The 24,402-nt window shown below is 41.9% G+C and overlaps 1 protein-coding gene across 1 annotated transcript in view; it reads right to left on the bottom strand.

Annotated features, from left to right (window-relative positions):
• The window catches only part of LOC308223572 (BEN domain-containing protein 5), a gene marked incomplete at both ends in the record, with an annotated part of 972,175 nt that overhangs the window by 188,694 nt on the left and 759,079 nt on the right, over positions 1 to 24,402 (bottom strand). Inside the window, one exon of the mRNA XM_080622800.1 lies at positions 17,869 to 17,983. Within this exon, the coding sequence (XP_080478926.1) occupies positions 17,869 to 17,983 (115 nt within the window). The remainder of the gene's footprint in view (positions 1 to 17,868; positions 17,984 to 24,402) is intronic.

Genomic DNA, 24,402 nt, shown 5'->3' with positions numbered 1-24,402 from the left:
AACCCCCAAACAGATCTTTTTTGGAAAATATTTTGATTTCAAAACAGACCATAAGGGAAAATACACCAGAGTCTTTAACCATCCCCTCAAGGACTTGAATCTTCATTTATTTAAACGTAAGTGTGAAGAGATTCTGCTCTTTAATTCCCTCCCCTATTATACTGAAAAGTAACCTGAAGGTTACTCCATGTTAGCATATTCCTTATGTATTCAGATCATGGACTGATAAATCCCCACATATGGTCTCAGATCATGTCATTCCTTCCTTTGCCTGCTGCCTGTTAATCTAAAATAATAAGCTTTAAGACTCTCTTGCCACACAGCAATTTTTCTAATTCTCTTCTCATTCTTGTAGTTCTTCAGAACAGGCCAATCTGGCGACAAACAACTCTTTATGTATCTATGAACTGCACTTGTCTGACTGGCTTTGAAGCACTGGATTTTTGAATATTCCAGGTAACAAGTAATAATTTCAGACAGATCCAAGATACAAAGAGCACACCTGAGTGATGCCATGAACTTGAAACACCAAGGTTCTTAGAAACAGAATATTTACTTAGACCTTTTCAGATAGGAATCAGAAATGAGTCTGAGATAAATTCATTGTTCAGAATACTCTGGTTGGCTGGATCAGGAATGCTGCAGTTGTCTCCTCCTTCACCTTCAAGATGAAAAAGGACTTGACTGAGTTCTTCTAAGGTAGCAATCATTTGACTTCCATGGGAATTTATGAATCCTCAGCTGTGTTGTTACTGTTAACATGAGCTGACAGTTAAATGCATTTCATTAACAGAAACTAGAATGAGAATGACAAGACTTTAGCAGATCAGATCTGTAATTGAAAAGGTGACCAATGTAAGGAATAAGAACTGTCTACTAGGATTGCTCTTGCCTCTCATACCAATAACAGCATACCTCCTGGATGTGACCTGTCTTTCTTTTACACTAGTTAGCAAAGCATCAGCAAGATGGAGATGTCAAGAACAAATCTACGCCAGTATCAGTCCTTTCTTGCATGTCAACAGCAGGAATAAAAGTAAACCCTACTGGAAGAATTAAAAACAAAAAAGATTTTAGCAGCTGAAAACGTACAGAAGATTAGCAAAGGCATAGTGGAAAGTAAAGGAGATAGACTGGCAGTTTGTCAATTGATCCTTTTCAGTCTTGCAAGAGCAGACAGAAGATCTATCCAAGGACAACTGCTGTGGTACAAATCTTGCTGGGAGTGCTTTCATGGAATAGTGTTTTCACTGTGTAGCTTCCTCACTAGCAAGCACTGCCAAAAGATTGACTGGGCCTTGAATGTCTATAGATTTCCAAAACCTACTGAATAAACCTACCTCCAGATGCACAAAATGACAATTTAATCCAGATGTAAAACAATGGGTAGAACCATAATACGGCTCAGCTGCAACACAATAATGAAAATCCTAGTGCTAGAATTCAAATGATGCTTAAACTGGCAGCTTCTACCCAAGGAGTAAAGAATAGGTGAACAGAGGAGCATCTAAAAGTAATCCATTCTGCAGAAACACTCTTTTTGGGTCAACCTTCCTTTGAAAATATGTTTTGTCACTGAAAGCTCCTTCCCAAATTTGAAGAAGCCTTACTATCAGTTGATATATGAAGGTTATTCAGCCTGATTGTATAGTTAGCTATTGCGTTTCCTGCCACCAACAGGAGGGCGTGAGGATGTCAGGGTGCAAAACAACCCATAAAAAGCAAAAAAACCCTACCTCTATTCATTCTATTATATTTAGTACTCTGTCTTCCCCTGACATAACAGCTTGCTTGATTGCTACGTCCACTTGCTGTGCCATACTCTTTTAGCTCTGAAAGCACTTTGGGAAAGTGAGGATCATTTATGATGTACTTGTACAGCACCTAGCAGAACAGGACTGGCTTCTGGTCAACACTGCAGTGTCAATGAATTATCAGTCCTCTGAACATTCAGGTTCTCTTGATAACCTCTCTCATCTCAAACTAATATACAAAAATTCTTATTAATAATAAAAAAGTGAGCAGCCTGAGAGGCTTTGCACATTTCTGTGACGTTCTTCTTTCTGTTCTTGACATTCCCAAAGATTCCACCTTACCATAACCCCTTCCACAATGCAGCTCACTCACTGCTTTTCACAGGATCAGATCATAGCTCAGCCCACTCTATGAACAGAGACTGGTCTTGCTTTAAAGAAAAACCCATTCTCTCACCCAGCTGTTATTTGGAAAATCAAAGGCAAGGCCCCTGCCTCCCTTTCCTCCCCTGGGCATAGCGCAGAGGCACCATAGAAGGGTTCAGGTTTTTCCTAGATCCAAGAGAGCTGGCAGATTCCCAGGATAACTGCTGCATTAGCCTCAAGGTATTGGAAAGCTCCAGCTCTTTTGCTAGCATTTGGATGTCTGAATGGCAGTGATGAAAGGGAGGAGGCAGCTAAACTCACTCCGCACCACCACAACAGCATTCCAGTGTTATTAGAAATCCAGCTGTTCTCTGCAAACAGGCAGGATTTACTGTTCATACTTTGGTTAAAGAGACAGATGAAATTCCCCTTCCCAATCCATTATCATTGTATAATCTATACAATTCATCAGCTCAATGGCCATGTCAGTAAAGAAAAGGGAAAGGGAGCATTAGTATTCAAAGCACACGCACCACACAAGGCAGCAGGTTTATGATCTGCGCAACCTGAAATAAGCACTTATTTTCCCTGGGGACCTGGGTTAATACAGAGTAGCTGCACGGTAAGTCGCATATACTTCTATTAATATACATCCTTTCCCATCTGGGAGGGGAAGAGGCAGAATAGCTGTCCCACTCACACTGATGGGGTCAGCTAATGCTTCTGTGGCTTGACACAGTGTGTCCGGAAATGTCACATCCCTTTCCTGATCCAACTTCTCCATGTTGGCAGGACATTCTTCCTCCAGCTCTTAGGCACCAACCAGGCAAAGCCGTCAGCTGTCAATCAGCTGTCATGTCTACCTCCTCCCAGACTGCCCTGACATCTCACCTCTGCCTGGTGCCAGGGGCAGCAGAGAAGTAATCTGCTATGAGATTAATTGCTCCTTCTGCCATGTCAGCATGGCTATGATGGCTTTTGTATTTATAGGGAGTGGAGAGAGAAAAGGATTTTGTAGACAGTTTTTCAGTGTGTGTACGTAATGGGGTATAGCAGTTGCATGGAAACAGCTCATTTCCAGCCTCTGACACCATAAAGCCCCTGTTTTCCTGAATGGACATGCTGAGTCACCCAATTTGTTACCAAGAAGCAGAAATAATCATTTACTGCTATTAGCAAACAATAATCCTAAGAAAGAAATCATATAGGCATGGTTACATTTGAATACACCAACAACCTACCCAAGAAATCACTAGTTACACCTTGTCTTTCATTTCCAAGATCCCCAGAGCAACTGCACAACAGCCACTTAGATCTTCAGCTCTGACTTCAAAATTGTTGTAAGCCCATCTACACCCAAGCTGCCACTAAAAAGGGATCCCTCTCTGCTCATTCCTCCCTCCTGTCTTCATCCCATTTATCTGGCTGCAAGGGAGCCACACAAGAACTGTTTTGTCAGCCTGGTTTTCTGCAGGATTGGTCCTTTTCTGACTCACAGCACTGCCACACAAGTGTCACTCTTGGCAAAAAGGAGATGGAAGGGATGCACAGCCAGAAAGGAAAACAGAACTGAACTGCCCCTTTGGGTACCAGCACACACTTGCCTTAGCTTAAAGCAGCTGTGAAACAGCAGTCTCCAATCTCTCTCTGCTTCAGCAAGAAAGGCTTGTGTACTAGTATCTAAATAGTATCCTTTACAGCCACAACCAACATTTTCAACTGAGCACCAGGTCTAGTTTTTAAGACCTTGCAAGCTCCTGAAACTCAACACTTTTGGGAGACTTCAGCTATGAGAATTAGCACAAGAAAAACAGTATCTTGTCCAAACAGAGAAGAAGAAACATCACAGCTCTGAACCATGAGATTCTTTACTAGAGTGAAAACAAGGTTGTTCTAAGTCACAAAGACATTACGGAGCCCAGGAGCCAAGATGCTGACCAAGAAATGTGGGTGGGAACTTCAGGCAGGTGTTTTCCTTGACACTCCCCACAAGTGGTGTACGTCCTCAGATTATTTAATGTTGTTTTATTAATGCAATATTGTTTAAGGTAATGGATGTTTATGATTTAGATTTGTCTCAGGATTGTTTTCATGTTGCATGACACTGCCCTTAGGACTAATATTATAAATTATACAGCAAGCTGCCATCCTTTTAAGTGCTGCAATTAAAAAAAGAAAAAAGAAAATAAAAATAAAAGAACAGCTGTCACCCAGGAAAAGAAAACAACAAAAACCAAACCTAAACAAACATTCCCTTAGGCTGCTGTTGTTTTCCTAATAACTTGGATGGGATTTCCCTCTCCTCACCCACATAACCACAGTTGGAATAGGAAGACGGGACTTTTCCATTGAAAGGCATTAAATTCTTCCCCTGTGATCTGAAGTTGAGTACTGAACCCCGTGCTTGTATAACATGGGCTGCAAGGAAGGGACTCTCGCAAAAACCATTGAATTGATCACTGTTTGCTGGTGTTCATATGTAAATGGACACAACTTCAGAAAATCCCATCATCTCAGTCTGGAAAGCTCTTCATGAAGACTTAATCCCTAAACTGCCTTCTCTGACAGCTGGTGGATCTGTGGGTCTAGGTGAGCAGACATTGCTGAAATGGTGGAGTAGAAGTGGGGAGAGGAACGTTAGTTACATTGGAGAAGATTCTGAGATGTTCTTTGGGTTGAAACCATACAAAACTGGAATACACGCTAATCACGTGCTGAGGCTTCCTATACTCACAGCATGCAAACCGCTTTCCTCGCTCTCCTTCTTTAGGTTATTCACCTAGAAGGGACAAGAGGTGCTCTCATTGACCTCTAATTGGTCATTCCACAGTCAAGGAAAATATTTTTCCTTTTGACAGTAGCTTCCATCTTTCACTTAATTGTTGCAAAGACAAACCCTGCTGGCAAAACACCTCACTGTAAACCTGTAGAGCAAAAATATAGAAGTAGCCTGGCTCTGCCCCCTGGACTAGCAGATAGAAGGGTCTTTGAGAGCAATAGAAGCATGGAATGGTTTGGATTGGAAGGGACATTTAAAAGGTCATTTAGTCCAACTCCCCTGCAATGAGCAGGGACATTCTGAACTAAAGCCCTGTCCAATCTGACATTGAATGTTTCCAGAGCTGGGGCTTTCACAACCTCTCTGGGCAGGCTGTGCCAGTGTTTCACAACCCTCATTGCAAAAAATGTCTTCCTTATATCTAGCGTATCTACCTTCTTTTAGTTTAAAACCATTATCCCTTGTCCTAACACTACAGACCATATTAAACAGTCTGTCCCCACCTTTCTCATAAGCCCCCCTTAAGTATTGAAAGGCTGCAATAATGTCACCAGAGAGATTTCTTTCCTCCAGGAAGTCAGGAGAGTACTATCAAGTCCTACAGTAACTCTATGTCAACCAGGAGCCAGGACAGAGAAATCTCTTCCAAAGTAAGTCCCAAAGATGGGGAAGAATTGCATAGTCTAGCTGGGGAGCAGCCCCACTCAATAACTGACAGTACAAGGACAGCTTGAATCCCTGTCCATATCCTCAACTGCAAGGGTGTGTGCAGGGCTGGATGCAGATCTTACATTCCAGTATGGGAGGATACAAGCAAGGCTGGACCTGAGCTCAACCTTGTCAATACTTCAGGTTCTGAGATTTTCTCCCAGGTGGGTCGACAACCCAGTAGTGTTGCTGCAAGGCAAATATAATGCAGACAAAGACAGTTCACACCAAGCTTCATTTGCTCTCAATTTCTGCAAGGAACCACACTTTTTGTTTGGGCCACTAACTGTGTTAAGGAGGGAAAACTAAACAAAGGGCAAGGGCAGGATAGGAAGAAAGTCCATAGGGAATCAACACACACTCTGAGTCACAGCCTTCATTGAAACAGACGCATCTGAGCACTTCCCTGAAGTAAACCTTCAGCAAAGCAACAGTATTACTAACTTCATTTGGGTGAAGGGAGAAGACAAAGCCTTGGGAACTGGAATTTGGGTTGTGCCCATTGCTGACAGCTACACAGACACTTTCCATACCACAGACCGTCTCCTTTTGGGATAAGTGCAACATGGACACCTCTCCTGCCCATTGATACTGAGCTGACACCTCCCTTCTTTCAAGTCACTTTGGCACAGCATCCTTATGGCAACTGCTAGGGCTGGAGGATTACTTTGGTGCGTTTACAACCAGGTGCAACCTACATCAGATGCTAACAATATGTGCCATGTAAGCAGGCAGCTGCCTGAAGACCACCAGTAACAAAGGGCAGTTACCTATTATTGGAAACAGCTCAACAAACTGTACCAGTAGTGAAGACACGGCATATTTCTTGGGTTGTGTCACAGCCATAACTTCCTGGGTCCGGCAAATAGCCTTTTCTGAGCAACCCTTCCTGTCTTCTGTATCAGCTCTCAAATGCCATAGATTGTGGCCTGGCAACTACTGTTCAAGAAGTAGAGCTCAGCTCATTATGTCATTAGACAGAGACCAACTCAGAGTGTTTCTCCCTTCTCCCACTTGCAAAACTAACAATAAAGCACTGCTTTGATTGCATGGGTGTATTTAAAGATATCATTTTTCTAAACAATACTGCTTGGTACGTACATAGTGGCTCAAAACCAATGAATGCAACATGGTTCTTTTTACACACACTAATATATGTAGCTCCACAGCTAATTTTAGACACATGAGACATTATTATGCCTAAATTACAAATGGGTAAAACAAAACAAAGATCTACAGCCAATTGGCTGAAGTTTACAAAGTCATTTTCAGCATTTAGAAAAACCAAACCAAAACAACAAATCCAAAGACCAAAACCCCAAATAAAGCACACAAAGGAAAAGAAAACCCCACTGGACACTTTGTTCTTTTGCTACTATGAAGAAGAACTCAAACCACAGAGATACAAGCCAGATTTAAAAAAGAAAGAAAAAAAAAAAAAAAAGAGAAGAAATCTGAATATGTTTAGTTACTTAACTGAAAGTAAAGCTAAGAAACCCAGATGAGATTATTCAGACCTGATATCAGCTGTTCAGAGGGCAGGAAAGAAATATATACTCAGAGGGCTGGAGCACCTCTGCTATGCAAACAGGCTGAGAGAGTTGAGCTTGGGGCTCTGGGAAGACCTTACAGCAGCTTCCAGTGCCTAAAGGGACTGACAAGAAATCTGGAAACGGGCTTTTTACAAGGGCCTGTAGGGACAGGACAAGGGGGAATGGCTTTAAACTGACAGGAGATTTAGATTAGACATTAGGAAGACATTCTTCCCTGTGAGGGTACTGAGGCGCTGGCACAGGGTGCCCAGAGAAGCTGGGGCTGCCCCATCCCTGGCAGTGTTCAAGGCCAGGTTGGATGGGGCTTGGAGCAACCTGGTCTAGTGGAAGGTGTCCCTGCCCGTGGCAGGGGTTGGAGCTGGATGAGCTTTAAGGTCCCTTCCACCCCAAACCAGTCTGGGATTCTATGATTTCAACCAAACTGACATTAAGAATCCTGTTAATTACAAATACATTCTAGAAGATAAAAGATACAATAAAATAAAGTCAATGAAGGTCAAGAATAGGCTTTTATACCAACTCAGACATAAATGATGCTTAGGTACAAAACTTTGATTCATTTGGCTGGGATTCATGAGTTGGGTGTTTATTCTCTGCATAACAGCTCAAAGGTAATAATCACAAATGGTGCTATTTAAATATAAAATAAATAGCCCTGTCTCTTTAAGGATATCATGTCTTATTCTCAAGGGAGTAATGGCAGATATAAAAACCTATGATTTCAGTATTTCTCATTATGACTTCTTTCCCTGCTTGTCTAAAAATAAAAGGCTACTCTGTAGTCCCAGATCAATCTTACTAAAAGAGAAGGGTTCACTTACAACAACGAAATAGCAGCTCTGACACTAGTTACATATTCATCACATGTGAAAATGGCCCCATAATGCTGCCTTCAAACCTTTCCAACAAGTTGTATTAAATTAGGTTGGGTTAGGATTTTTTTTTTCCTTGCACCAAAAGCAAAATAAATATAGCTTTATTTAATGCTACTAAAAGGTTCAGATTCAGCTGGAACCCCAAGGCAAGTGGCTTTGTTGTTAAAGCACATATACTGAGTCTATTGATTGGTGTAGTCCTCTGTGCTAGAGAATTTGTCACATCAATAGCAACTGAAAAATACTCAGGAGCTGCAATATGGTTTAAATGAGCAGTTATCACATCAATATAAAGAGCATTTTCAATGGCAGTAGATAGGAACCCTTTTGCAAACCCAGTATTTGTTTTAAGATAAAGGATGACAACTTTTTTACAAGGAAGATTTCTTTTTAAGTAATGGTGAGCAAAACAGCAAGCACTGTAACTGTCTTACAATCACAGCACTCTCTGGGCAATAAAGGCCACAAAGGAAAGAAAACTTCCAAGCAGGAAAGGAATGGCAATGCTACAAGCCAGATGGATATGAGAGCCAGAGCAAACCCCTGCTGCTCACTCACCTCCCTGGTCTTTTGCATTGCTGCTGCCCAGTGCTAACCTGTGTCACAGCTGCAGATCCACCCCGGACCAGCTTTCCAAGTCTCTAACCTGGCACACTGCATGAGCTGGGAGATACAAAACAATCACAAACACACTCAGGACAAGGGAGCAAGGCAGCACAGAACACTCCTGACCTGTTCCCAATGCCAAGCTGGGGTAGGAGGAAGTTTCTGCTGTGCCTTATCCTCTCCCCCAGCTACATGAGAGAAGGTGATACAAGGAAATGGCCATTCGCTCACTATGGCAGGTCTCTTTCTGTTTGTTTTTCCACATTTTCAGGGTGGTTGGTCCTGGCCACAGCTCTGTTTCTAATCTAAGAGGCTGTCAAAAGGCACTAGAGCATTGGAAAGCTACACTGGATTTCTGATTTTGAAACTGGAAAGGGAGAAGAGCTCCGCTGCCACCACTCTATCGGGGGGTCAGTAACGCGCTTGGCACATAAGATCTGCCTCCCCTGTAGTCCCAGCTATGACAGAGAACATCATTTGCCTCCACATGTGTCACCAACCCCCAGCTGATACTAAATGTGATCTAAGCAGGCACAGAGAGAGATTCACTGGCCTCAGTAACATGAGATCTAAATTAAGACAACAGACAAGGTGCAAGAGAGGCCACTGAGGAGAAGTCCATGAAGCTCACAGCAGGCTGAAATGGGAGATGTGGGACTAAGCAGCCTGAGGCCAGAGGAGACAGAACTAATGCTCACCATCTGGCTGCAAACTGGACAAGTAGTAGGAAGTCAAACCCACTGTACATTACTGAGTAGACAGAAATCTCAATAGTTCAGAAAATATCTGAAACAAAAATCTCTGGAAGCTGGGAAAGTACTTGGGGGAAAGCACCTTATGAGCATCTCCTGCTCTTAGGAGAGTGGTGTTGTCTACTACTGCATTAGTGGGTACTGGGCTGGTGAGGACTGACATAGCACGGCTGTTCTCACAGACCCCCTAAGATGCATAGCCTCTGCTCTGGTCAACAACTAATAAACAGAAATTCACGGCAAGGAAAAAAACATCCATTTTGTGGGATTGAAAATTCCCTATTTTTCAATAATAAGAAATAGTTTTATATCTAGGGGATGGAACATACTTTTCTTGACTTGGTGTATTTTTAGAGTACAATTCTTTCTCAATCACATCCCTTTTTCCCTTGGGTTAATGTACAATGGACATTCTTGTCATTCAGGCAAAAATCCTACTAAAGGAAAATGGGAAGCTGCATGTGCCGCAAGTTTTGAAGGAGATGAGAAATTTCACACTATCCTGATATCTTCTGGGTAACTGCTTATTTTATGATGACTAATAGGCAATTACTATGGTAATACTGCAATACAACATGTGTGAGGTTTGGGAATGAGAAATTATAGGTAACTACTTTGGACTCATTTCTATGGTAACAAAAAGTAATTGTCATTAAATACCAGTTAGATTGCGGCTGTACCTGGTAATTATAGATTTTTTATGCCCAGTAACATAAATAAAGCCAATAAATTTATTCAAAAGGTCCATGATTGCTTACTTATATGTTGTTATATAGAATACACAATGACAAACATCTAATTAGCAAAAATAAACTCTATCAAGAGCTTCATCTTGTCATCTGAGATGGATACTCTGTTTTTCAATTCAAGGCAATACATGAATTCCATATGAATTAAATGAAGCTAAGAAAAAAACAAGCCTTCCCCACCAGAAAAATAGGCTAAAATAATAAAGAGCTATTATGCAAGTGACATTATGCACATAAGTAGCCATGTCTCACAAGTGAACAAAGGACTTATCCAGTCACTGTGACCATACATATACACATGTATGTACGCAGGTATAGGTACATATTTTGCCTGGTTCAGAGTCTAGTCTTCTGTTTCTATTTCAGACTTTTCAAAAGGGATCTTTAAAAAGGGCATTTTTTTTAAATAAAACATGCCATTCACAAACAAGAGAAGATTGTCCTTTAGAAAATGCTGATATAAAGCACCTCCCATATGAAGACAGGCTGAGAAAGTTGGGGCTGTTCAGCCTGCAGAAGAGAAGGCTGCGTGGAGACCTCATAGCAGCCTTCCAGTATCTGAAGGGGGCCTACAAGGATGCTGAGGAAGGACTCTTCATCAGGGACTGTAGTGACAGGACAAGGGGTAATGGGTTCAAACTTCAACAGGGGAAGTTTAGATTGGATATAAGTTGGATATAAGGAGGAAGTTCTTTACTGTGAGGGTGGTGAGGCACTGGAATGGGTTGCCCAAGGAAGTTGTGAATGCTCCATCCTTGGTGGTGTTCAAGGCCAGGTTGGACAGAGCCTTGGGTGGCATGGTTTAGAGTGGAGTGTCCCTGCCCATGGCAGGGGGGTTGGAACTAGATGATCTTAAGGTCCTTTCCAACCCAAACTATTCTATGATTCTATGATTCTATTTTAAATGTTTCACAGTATCACAGTATGTTAGAGATTGGAAGGGACCTCAAAAGATCATCTAGTCCAATCCCCCTGCCAGAGCAGGAACACCTAGATAAGGTTACACAGGAATGTGTCCAGGTGGGTTTTGAATGTCTCCAGAGAAGGAGACTCCACAACCTCCCTGGGCAGCCTGTTCCAGTGTTCTGTCACCCTCACTGAGAAGAAGTTTCTTCTCAAGTTTAAGTGGAACCTCTTGTGTTCCAGTTTATACCCATTACCCCTTGTCTTATCATTGTTAGCCATTGAGAAGAGCCTGGCTCCATCCTCCTGACACTCCCCCTTTATATATTTATATACACTAATAAGGTCCCCCCGCAGTCTCCTCTTCTCCAAACTAAAGAGATCCAGCTCCCTCAGCCTTTCCTCATAAGGGAGATGCTCCACTCCCTTAATCATCTTTGTCGCCCTGCGCTGGACTCTCTCCAGCAGGTCCCTGTCCTTCTTGAACTGAGGGGCCCAGAACTGGACACAATAGTCCAGATGCGGTCTCACCAGGGCAGAGTAGAGGGGAAGGAGGACCTCTCTCGACCTACTGACCACCCCCCTTCTAATACACCCCAGGATGCCATTGGCCTTCTTGGCCACAAGGGCACAGTGTTGGCTCATGGTCATCCTGCTGTCCACTAGGACCCCCAGGTCCCTCTCCCCTACACTACTCTCTAACAGGTAGTTCCCCAACCTATACTGGAACCTGGGGTTGTTCCTGCCCAGATGCAGGACTCTACACTTTCCCTTGTTATATTTCATCAAGTTTCTCCCTGCCCAACTCTCCAGCCTGTCCAGGTCTCGCTGGATGGCAGCACAGCCTTCTGGCGTGTCAGCCACTTCTCCCAGCTTAGTGTCATCAGCAAACTTGCTGACAGTACACTCAATTCCCTCATCTAAATCATTGATGAATATATTAAATAATACTGGTCCCAATACTGACCCTTGAGGCACTCCACTAGATACAGGCCTCCAACTGGACTCCGCCCCATAGACTACAACTCTCTGGCTTCTCTCCTTCAGCCAGTTCGCAGTCCATCTCACTACCTGATCATCCAGGCCACACTTCCTCAATTTAGCTATGAGGATGCTGTGGGAGACTGTGTCAAATGCTTTGCTGAAGTCAAGGTAGACCACATCCACCGCTCTGCCATCATCCATCCACAATGTTATTTCCTCATAAAAGGCTAGGAGGTTGGTCAAGCACGACTTCCCCTTGGTAAAGCCATGTTGACTGCCTCTCATAACCCTCTTATCCTTGACATGCCTTAAGATGGCATCAAGGATAAGGTGTTCCATCACTTTCCCAGGGATGGAGGTGAGGCTGACCGGTCTATAGTTACCCGGGTCCTCCTTCTTGCCCTTTTTGAAGACTGGAGTGACATTTGCTTTCCTCCAGTCCTCAGGCACCTCTCCCGTTTCCCAAGACTTGGTAAAGATGATGGAGAGTGGTCTAGCAATGACTTCCGCCAGTTCCCTCAGCACCCGCGGGTGCATCCCATCTGGACCCATGGATTTATGGATGTCCAGATTGCTCAACTGGTCCCTAACCCATTCCTCATCGACTAAGTCAAACCGCTCCAGTGACCTGACTTCATCTGAGGTCTCAGGAGTACAGGGTTCTTCAGGACTGCCTCCGGCAGAGTAGACTGAGACAAAGAAGGCATTCAATAACTCTGCCATCTCAGTATCTTCTGTCACCAGGGCACCCATCCCATTCACCAGTGGGCCAACCTTGCCTCTGGTGTCAGTTTTATCAGCCATGTATTTGAAAAAGCTCTTTCTGTTGTCCTTGACCCCTCTGGCCAGATTTAATTCTAAGGAGGCCTTAGCCATCCTAGCTGCCTTCCTACATCCTCTAGCAGCAGCCTTATATTCCTCCCGAGTGGCCAGCCCCTCCTACCATGACCTATAAACTCTGCTCTTCCACTTGAGCATACCCAGCAGTTCCTTATTCAGCCACGCAGGTCTCCTGGCCCTCTTCCTTGACTTCCTACGTGTCGGGATGCTCAGCTCTTGAGCTTGGAATAAGCAATCCTTGAATGCCAACCAACTATCTTGGGCCCCTTTACCTTCAAGCAGCCTTGCCCATGGGACTTCCCCTAGCAATTGCTTGAAAAGGCCAAAGTTTGCCCTGCTGAAGTCCAGGGTTGCAATTCTACTTGCCATTGTACTGGTCCTACCACACAAGATCCTGAATTCCACCATCTCGTGTTTCTCAAGCCTTTTTGGTGCTCCCTTTTTTGACCCAAAATAATTTGTCAAATTCAACTCACTTCTACAAACCTTTTCAGTCCTTACAAAACTACATTTCTGGAGCAAGCAAATGTTTGGTTTGTCAAAAACATTTCACTCCAGCACAGCTTTCATTGCAATACTGACTCTGACACTGTACATGGTGAATTTGGCTTGCCAGTCTGGGTAAGACCAGCTTCCTTTCCATCCAACAAATTGCTTTGTTAACCCCTCACACAAGCAAGCAGTAGAAATTGTGTTGACTTCAAAAACGTTGTACCTGACAGTGAAACAAGAAAAGATTAGAATCAGCTTGTGCCCTTTCACACAAATCCTTGCAATCCCTACAATCAAGCTAGAAGGATATTGTAGTGATGACAGTTCAGAACATTTCAGCTAATTCCTGGCTTTAATTTACTGAAGGCTGATATTGTCACAGTTAACCAGCTGAAGGCAACACAGAAACGCCACGGAATGGGAAGCCTTACCGGATCATGCAACAAAGCCTTTAGAGAACAGTCTAGATACTTGAACTGCCTTGTCATGGCATGTTTGGAATATCTCAGTGAAGAGCTGCCCCGTCTAAGAAGCACATCCCTTTCGGTGCCAGTATAGGGTTTCATCTCCTGAAGGTGAGGCTGACAAATTGGAACTAATCTAAGACGTGTGGTACAGTCATCTTGCCTGCAGGGACACATTTCAGCATTCAGCTGCAGAATGCCAGCTTAAGAACAAGCTCTCGATAAAGGAAAGTTCAGGCCAAGCCTGGGGATGCACGACTTTTAAATCAAGAACACTTTTTTTCCTCTTAGGCTAACCCCACGTCCCTGGGAATGGTGATGGGTTCAGAAGATGATAATGCCGGACTGCAAGTAGAGAGAGAAAAGTTAAGAAAACTCTCTTCTCAGTCCTAGTTTTCCTGTATTTCCTAAAGCTGTTTCACAGTTTAATCCACCAGAAAGGATGAGATTAGTGTATGAAGAAACTCACAAATATTTATATTTTCTGCCACGTTCGATCACAAATCTAAAGGTCAAGTCGTGCGCCATCCCCAGAAAAAGGGGTCTTTCAATTCCAGCGAGAGCTGAGGACAGGTTACCACAACAGAGGCCAAATTATGCTGAAGACTAACTATTTTAGCTAAGTAAACAAATGGTATCTTCCTGGGCAATTTAATTAACAAGCCCATGTAGCATAGCATTTTCTACATACTGTAACTGCAAAGACAGTTAGACTTAGAAGCACAGGAATACCAGGCTTTAAAGACTTTGAGCAAGGGATAAAAGCCCGTCATCCTGTTTTAGAAGAGACCCTGCATTGTTGACCACGGCGAAAAGGTACCTATCCCATATGCTAGAAAGAGCTGGGTGTACTCATGTGGCAAGAAAAGGACTATGGAGGGGAGGTTTTATCACTGAAGAAAGTGCAGTGTAATAGACATATGCACAGAAGGGTCTGATGCTAGCAAACCAGCAAACAACAGTGAGCACTGCAAGCAGAAGCAATCCCAGTTAGCCAGTCAGTACTTCTGCTTGCAGGCAAACTTGTACGCCCAGAGTGCCACTTCTCTGCATCTAACCCTTCCAGCACTTGTACCCAGCCAGTTCTGATCTATTGTAGTATGGTTTGCTGTGATTTGTCATTTCTCAGCTCTTTTCAGAAAGAAACTGGTGAAAGCAATGTTAATGTTCTGATTTTTAAACAGTCACTCAGAAATTTCACTGGAAACAAAAACCTAGCAGAGGTAATTTCACCAACTCTCTTGGTTTATGTATGTAAGTAATTGCTATAAAGAGAGACGACCATACCAGTTCATTTTCCATTAAAAGATTAATGCTCTAAGGTTACAATCAAATTCTGAATTTGGTCCATTTGTTTTTAAAAAATACTTTTAAAGATTGTGTATGGAACTTACAAACACTCTAAATTAGAGGGGATGCTTAACCACCCCTGTAAGTCCCATAAGGCCTCTTATCTTTTTCATTCTTAACTGTATGGGTCCACAAATATGCTTAAATTCTTGCATATGCTTGAATGAACCAGTAAAGTTTGGCACCCTGTTTCCATGCATTCTGATGTGCTGAGCACTGATTTCCATGGCCATTTATTTTAGAGCTGCCTGAATGTGCATGCAACATATAAACAACTTTCTTCACAGATGTGTCTGTGCCGCAAGCACTTGTGCTTTATGGCTCTGATATTAAACTCACTTGTTGCTGGTTATGAGCATTTCACCACATGGAAGTCCCTTTAGAGTCACAACCCATTTGGTCTATTCTCTCGAGAATGAGCAACAGTTTATAGATAATAGGCAATTCTTGGCATTATTATTGCAGATTTGGCTCAAACTCCTAAACCTCAGTTCATGAGCACTCAGAACAAAGGAACAAGGATAAGAAAAGCACAGGACGCACACCCTCTGTGAAAGTCTTGCATCCCCAAAAGTGACACTGAAGAAAATCCCAACAGCCAACGGATACTACATCATCCTGGGTAAATGGGTGGTTAGTTTCTGTTTTGATCACAGGACAACTAGTATATCCCATTCCTTCTATGAGAACTGCTGACATACTCAGGCTTTTAGTGCTGCCCACTGCGCCTGGGATTTCAGAGGACAGTGAAGTGCATCTGACAGTATACTTTGTCAATTGTACAAAGCTGTGTACTGGTGGGGTAAAGAAAAAATCTCTCTCACATTGGCAGAAGATCAATTAACAAACTCAAGCATGAGGTTTAATTACCCATTTCATTATCTTAGCTTGCATAGCTCTGAATGTGAACCTTCAATGAACCAAAGAACTAGTCACCAGCTGCTGCTTTGAGAAAGAGGGAGATAACAGGAAGTAGAAGTTCAAATGCCTGAAACTGCTCTTGCTGCATATGGCACCACAGACCTTGTTTGCGAAAGCAGGGGGATTGTCCCCAGCCAATAGATGTGTGTTACACCACAGTACGTGGAAGACTTCTGAAAGTCCTATTTATGTGCTAATTTGAACGAAGACCAAAAGAGATGAAACAGAGTTATCTAGCCAATCACAGAGAAGCCTCAGAGTTAAATTTTCAAATACTAGCAACTGATCCTTTGAGATTTTTTTAAAATTCATCCAGTAAATTCAAGCAAATACATTGTGATGTGTTTGTGGGTTTTGTATGAGCTGGAAATAAAGTGTTTGCTGTAAATTATTCACTCAGCACTAGTTAACTACAATGCTGGCGCATTACTAGGCTTTTTAATATTCTTCTCAAGATAATAGGTAGCATTTTGCTTACTACCCTCATTTTTAAGTTATTAGTAACATTAGGGCATTTGTAAATAAAGTGAGGAATTGCAAGAAAATCAAATGCTTTTCCAACTACCTCATTAAAAATCTCTTTAGTTCAGGAGGGTTGAAAACTCTGCATATCACGAAAAGCTAAAACAATAATATACAATCAAGCTCAGCAATTCCAAATGAATTCTAATGCCCTTTCATAATACCTGGGTTCCCAAAAGGCTTTTGAAGTTATGAGCCATGTATATGAGTGTAAATCTGCATGCCTTTTTAAAAGTATAAATAAAAAAAAATATAATAAATGAAAAAAAGTGCAGGATAGAAATGTACAGGGCAAGTGAATTTATGAGGGAAAATGAAAACTACTTAATTTCAAGGGGGGTTAAAAAGCATGTATCAAAACAAAGAACAGCCAGCAGCGCTGTTTTCTGTGACTTCTATCTTCTTCCTGTCTGCTGTCTTCATTGGTCTCCTCATCAACACAATAACCTAGTCTTATTCTGCTTAGCAATGCAACACCTAATTAGATCAAAGCTCAAGGTAGCCTGGCTACAGAGTTTATTGTGTTATTTAGTCTTGCGCTGTAAGCAAAACCACATACAGTGTATTACATTTCTCAGGGGCTTCTTCAGAGAACTATGTGGTACATGTAATTGCCCCCACAAACAAATCATCAACTAATCAACTGCTTTTCATTATCACCTCCAGCAGCACATTTATTTTGTAAATAAATGCATTAACAGCAACCAATTTTAGGGAAAACAAAAGATTATCTGAATGCGTTCTCAACAGAGGAGGTGGTAAAGTAGTAATTCAAATACTAAAATGAAGCAGAATTAGCATAGGGTGGAATGATTACTCCATTCCGTGTATCCCTATCTATTACAGTACAATAATAGACTGAAATCTGTGACTTTAATGGATGATCTGGGTAGCTGAAGGGAACTATGATTGACTGACACATTTACATAGAGGCTGATGAGCAGCATAATGAATGCATTTATAAAACACAGCTAAGGTCTAACTCTGAGCTGACTTGAACGCCCACAGCTAGAGAAGGTTTGCAGAGCAGGTACCCTGTTGTCTTGGAGAGTTGCTCTCTACCTCCTAAAGCAAGCAAATTTGCCTTTGAGTTCTCTTCCTCAACAGGAACTTCAGGAAGCATATGGCCACATGAGAACCTCCAGTTTAAGAGGAATTAATTGAAACAAGGCATATAAGATTCAGAAACAAAACAGTGCAGGGTGTATAAGGTAGATACAGCAACACCAAATTCATTCTCTATACCATACCTGTAATTTCCTAGGTATACTCCATCAGGATTGAGCATGGGTGCAATCTTGAAGACCAGGTGGTCTCTCAGTACCTTCGCAATAGGATGCTGGCTCACAAGGAAATCAATTATACCTGAGAAAAATGAAAGAAGAGTTTGAAGAAGAGGGGTTATATCATCAACCATTTCCAGATATCTAGCTGAAATTTCACATATAAAAAGATTAGAATAATCATTCATCTTGGTTCCTGGCACTGCTCCTGCTTCTAACAGAACAAATGACTTGCAATCACACAGCACCTGCCACCTTCTAAAATTCCAGAAATAAGAACTTTAAGGATAAATAACTTAGCTCATCCTCATAACAAGTACAATACACCTGCATTATCAGACACAGTCAAGTTTCCACAGCAGGAGAAGTTACTGCTCATCAGCTGAGCCACAACAAAACATTTCTCTGCTTAAGTGGTGAAATGAAGTATAACCTACAAGTTTTACTTGTAGGCACCTTACATACACAGCACGTATTCTGGGGCACATGCTGCAGCTCAGCTCATGAGCGGCAATTCGTTGAGCTGAGGCACCTCAAATTTGTTTGAGCGTGTGCCCAGACCTACTCTTGACATATGAACACAGAGTTCAGATCATCTGCATGTATGAAGAGATATAAAATGCCTCACTAGAACTGTGAGAGTTACATAAACTCTGTAACAGGCAGAGGAAAACTGGGATTGACAGGCTGGAATTCACTTACTTTACACCCATAAAAGTCAGGAGTAACTCATCAGCAAAGCTCTTTTGATGTGGAACCGAGGCAAGTGACAGGGAACCAAGTCCTAAATGCCTTTCCTTCAGGCACAGTCACAGCACCAGACCTCACAGGAGCTCCTGCCTTTGGGCATTGTGCTCAGGGAGCGACTAAACATTGCCTTGCTCCAAGGCTGGTGCTGGGGCAGGAGGCAGGCGGTTTGGCAGTAAAATTCGTTGCTGATTCCTCCACTGAGTTGGTACTGACAGAAATAGCTTCCAGGGAATTAATGTTGAGATAAATTGAGTTCCTGTGTAATCTCAGGACACCCACAGATAGGTCATGACAATTTGCTATTTATTGTGAAGTCCATCCTGTGAAGCAGGAACCGTTTACTGAATTTCCCCAGAATAAATCAATCACTATGCTCTAGTAACAGGATAAAATTAAGCAGAGAAAAATTAAGGCCGATCATCAGTAAAATTTCACTAATGGCAAGCTCTATTAGACTGTGGAATTGTCTCTCCAGGGGCAGGGTGGAATCCTGTCATCAGAAATGCTGGACAGGGCAAAGCCCTAGGGAATAGATATAACAAGAAACAATTTTGCATAGAAGAGATGACATGGGCTAACTAGCTGACCTCAAAAAAGCTAATTTCAGACCTGATTTTTTGTGAGCCAACCAAAAATCTTTAAAAACAGATTAAAACAATCATACATGCCGGGTTAAACATACTTGTTTATAGTTAGCTGAAACATACATTAAAGATAGGACCCAAATCTCACATGCTGTACAATTTCTTCAGTTAGCTTATTTCCTAAGACCCATTTTGTATTTCAAACACTAACAAATCTGAACCTGTGCTACTGTTAGAACGAATTCTAATTTGCTGATGCACATGGGGAAAAATGAGGCTTCTGAAATGTCTAAGATGATCAAGGTATATTCAACTCGAAACACCAGCAATTTTTTCTTCTATTTAGTGACAAATCCTAAATAAGAAAAAGCCCCTTTCTGTAACCAGGTCTTCCACTTGAGACGAAACTAAACCTGAATTTCTGAGGCAAATTAGCATACACATAATTATATTGCTCAGGAAATGTTTCTGTAATTACCTCCCCCCAGTGAAGGAAAACAAACATCGATCTGCTTTTTGGCTAGTGTTGTGTCTTTTGTTCATTATACAACAGCAAGAGCATGAAGAAACTACAGGGACACAGTTGGATCCTGAATAACCACATTTCCTAACTGCATGCAAACATGAAAGTCTCAGCTATGTTAACCTGCTGCTGTAACTGTTTTCTGGCAGTGTCTAAAACATAATCCACAGTATGCACACCTGCAGGGCTCTAAATTACTGAAAGGGATACGGTCCCACACTTAGTCCATGGCTCTTGAGACAATATAGAATCACAGAATAGTTAGGGTTGGAAAAGATTAGACTCAAAACATCACATCAGATCATGTTTTCTGAAATACTTGAAATTCGAGTTAACTCTTCAGAAATCAGTATGTCCAGAACATCTTTTACCCTAGGTCAAGTATGACCTTTCAAAACAGCTACAATAAAAGAAGCACAAATATTGCATTCTGTGCATGATCAACACTTCGCCAAAGACCTTGGTGGAACACTTTTGCCATGAGATCTGGCAGCGTACCAAGTGTGTACTTGTGACAGCTCTGCATGCTGGGCCACAGATGCCTCAGGGATTACATGACTGCTTTTCATTCAGGAAGTAACTCAAGAGCCCAAACACTCAGAGCTTTGCTCTGGCTGTAATCATGCCAGGGAAGAGGCTTGTCCAGCTTCTGCTCATTTTGCTCCTGTTACTGATGCAGCCTCACTCACAGAGCTTGGCAAAGGCATCTCGGCAGCTAGAAGCTACAGACTTCAGCTTCACACAGGGAATTATTTTTGCCATAAGCAAGAAAGGGCTATGACAAGGAAAGCTGTGTTTAAACACGCAATGGTTGAGCCTCTGCTCTGCACTATTCACTATTGCACCAGGCACATCAGACTAAGGGAAAAGACTGGCCTTGGGCACCCAGCAGCTCGGTGGCAAATGAGACCCAACATTTTGCAAAGTACCACAATCTACTAGGGGATACCGCAGCCAAGTTCACCCAATCTAAAGAAATTAACTCTGTTTTTTTTATTTAGGAGACACTTAGTTGAATCTGAAGAAGTCTTACCCCACATGATAAAAATACAAAGCAAGAGCTAAAAATAACCAACCCACAGAAATCTAACCTGGAATTAAAGGCAGTTTTAAGAAACACGAGAGAAGCATCAGATGAAGGCACACATCTACATATACAAACCTCACCATAAAACGACTGTAAGCATCCAAATAATCAATACAATTAGCAAATAGCTTTCTCTTTCAGAGGAACCCAATAGTCTCTGGATCAATAACTCTTAAAGTAAAAAGACATATCAGAATATTTAAAAATACCATTGCAGAGAACTTGGTCCTCCTGTTAATAAATCAATACAAACTAAATTTTGCAGCTTCTATAATCAGCAAGAGACATATCAGTGTATCTCATTAGGCTGGGGTTAAGAATTTGGCAGCAACCAAAGCCCATTTAATATCATTTACTTCAAGGCTACATGGCAATACAACAGATGCCCTAATTTATTTGTTGATCTTTGTATTAAAATAACAGTTTGTTGGTAAACAGGAAGGGTAATGATGCCAGTCACCCTTGTTAGTGGCTAATAATTGCTTAATTTGTCCACTAATTGACCTGTGCTACTGTTGAAGCAGTGGATCGTGTTGCAGGGCACGAAGTAAACAAGGCCACTATGATGTTACTTTAGAGAATGGCTTCTGGAAATAGAGCTACTTATTGCTATAAATTTTCTCTTCACAGATGAGCAGATTAATTGGTCTGCCAATTAGTCTGCTATTAAAGGAAAAAAAGGGCTGCCCACAGATTGGTTGGCTCTTCGAACTTCAGCCCCAGTTTGGGTCAAATGAAATAATCCAATCTGAATTAGTCACATCAGCTATGAAAAATAAGACAAGCATTATTTAAAAACAAATCTCTGTGGCTGGGGATCAAGGAAAATAGTCCAATAACTATGTATTAGCTGTTCAACTGACTTTAAAATAAAATGGAGAAGATGGAATGGGCCTACTCAGGCACATTACAGTGTGGAAAAGTTCTCCAATTAAAAGAAGCAAAACAATACAGAATATTTTCATATCAAGCTTTCTGGAAAGTAATTAAAATAATCATTTTTCAAATAATAACATGCAATTATAGATGTTGCCTGGAGCCAGAACAGCTCAGAAATTAGCAATTTAGCCATGACATAAGAAGAAACTTATCTATAGTCCACTAAAAATCAACCAATGTCTTTGCATTAACTTCAAGGAGCTTTTCTTAGTTGTGAGGGAAAGTAAAGAGTTGAAAACAAGCAAAAGGGAGAACAATAATGACGACTGTGTGTCATTAGATACACAGTCACATTGCTCCCCGAAAAATAGCATTTTTTTGACAGTCGTTCTTGGTAAACGCAGCTTCACAGAAACTGTGCTAAATTAGGACCAAATCTCCTCTACTCCAAGTCACTTCTCTGTCATTACTCTTTCTCAAGGCTAAATGCTCATTCTCAAATTCCTGCTGTCTTCCACAGCTCAGCACCACTCACCTACCTCAACACCAGATCCTGTGGAATCTCTTTACTTGCTCTAATCCAGGCTCAAATTAGCTACTGCTGCTTCACAAGCAAGTTGATTGTTTCCTCACCCATAACACGTCTAAGCAACCTTCTCTGCTCACACGATTTCCACTGTTCTGTCTGGATGTTTCCCCAGTCAGCCACTTTAAACTCCGTTTAAACTTCCTGCTGTTTCTAACATGACCCCTCCACATTTGTGTCTTGCAAACACAAGCGTGTCTTGTCCCCTGTTTCACCATTACCCCACCCTTTTACTCTCAGTCTGACAATATACTTAATTGTATAACTATATAATGCATTTTCTCTGCTTCTATTACTGAAAATCTAATCTCCACAGATCCTAATGCAATATGGCAACTGCTAATGCAAACATATCCTGGACTGTGTCTAGTATATGCCAAGAAAGAAGTAATTTATATTTTCAGACCCATTTTCCTAGCACTAAAGAGATGCTGCTATCCTCCAGTCAGCTCACTATAACCTACAGTTTAAAGAGAAGGTAAGAATTAAGCTCTAAAAACAATAGGGTATATCCATTGGGAAATAAATACAAAGGAGTCCTGGATGCTTAGCATATATAAACCCATTGAAATGTTCTATTACAGGAGAGTGAAACCAACATGAAAAACACATCTGTGGAGAATAGGAAAGCAAAAATGTGGGGTTGGGCTTTTTGAAGAGATATCTTAATGTGATGGTGAAAAAAGATAAGGTGATAGAATATTGTAGCTGCTTGGCCCTATCTCCACAGAACAAGTACAGCACAAGGAGTAAACAACAGCAGGGCACTGCCATGCGGCCATTTGTTTGTGAAGCAATTCTCTTTTGGCAAAGGGGCCCTTGTCTGATCAACCTTTGCCCTTTCTCGTGGGACTGCAGGAAAAAAACCAACAAAACAAAACACAGCACCTCCTGCCCCCCTTCCCTCCCAAAACAAGAGAACAAAACATGAAAAAGACAGATAGATGCTCCTCTCCATCCCATCATGGTGGGAAAGACGTCACACACACCGAACCTTACTCAACACTGGTCACAGCAATGCTGTGCCAGCATGGTCTCTACAGATTGTGCATCTGTGCTTCCAGGGCAGCCTCCAGCACAGGCCAATAGGCAGAAATGATCCAATAATGTCTTAGCCTGAAGTATTCCCAATATTCAACACACAGCAAGAAGAAAAGTAGAAAAGGCATGTGAATGGTGATAAACAAGCAGAGCTCACTCACAGCGGCGTTACTGACATGATCTAACATCATGCTGTCATTGAAATTATCCCTACAGAAGATCATCACACAGAGTGATCCATAAGCACAAGATCATTGCAAATGCTGACTCTGTTCCTCTTACAGTGCTGCTTCTCCTCTTCATGTGTAAAAACAGACTGCCAAACTCAACTGTGGGTTGTTGGTTTGGGGTTTTCTTTTTCTTATAATCTATAGAAACATATTTATTTGGGCTGGAGGGGTGCAAAAGGGTGTGCACATTGATTCTGACATCCATACAGAAGGAATTTATAGATTTGGAATGTGTTATTAATTGGTTTCCTTAACTTTCCAAAGGCCCCTTTGGAATCCATGGAAAAATCAGTTTATTTCATCAAAATTTTAAAAATAATATGGGCAATAAAGGAGCACTGCATAACTGAAACAGGCGCCTAGTTAATGGCATCAGATGAAGGAAAATTTGTTGCCTGAAGTACATCAGTCAACAGTTTCCAGTTGCCAAGTCTGATGTATATTTGCATGCGTATGACGCTCTCTGAGTAGTTACTGCAATCGAGAGTGGGAAGATCCAGAGCACTGGCTGTTTTTCATTAACTGCCTCTCTGGCCATCCACAATACACACAAGTGCAAGGAAATTGCTTGCACTCAGAGAGGAATGCAGTACCATCCTCAGTGAGTATTCATCAGATCCTACCTTTCAGATCAACCTCTGCTTCTCCCATCTCCTCTATACTGAATTCCACCTACCTCAAATTCCACCTAACCTTCCCCTAGGACAGGTTTAGAAGGGGCCTGCACAGGACTGCAGGTACCACATGATGAAAAACAGTCAAGTTCCCAGAAAATGCAGAGAAGATAACAATTTTTCCCAGTAGTTCCCATGGACGGGAAG

Source organism: Psittacula echo (genome assembly GCF_963264785.1).
Source record: "Psittacula echo genome assembly, chromosome: 7".
Taxonomy (NCBI): Eukaryota; Metazoa; Chordata; class Aves; order Psittaciformes; family Psittacidae; genus Psittacula; species Psittacula echo.
Note: the sequence above shows the minus strand (reverse complement) of the source record. Positions and strands in the feature narration are given on the sequence as shown.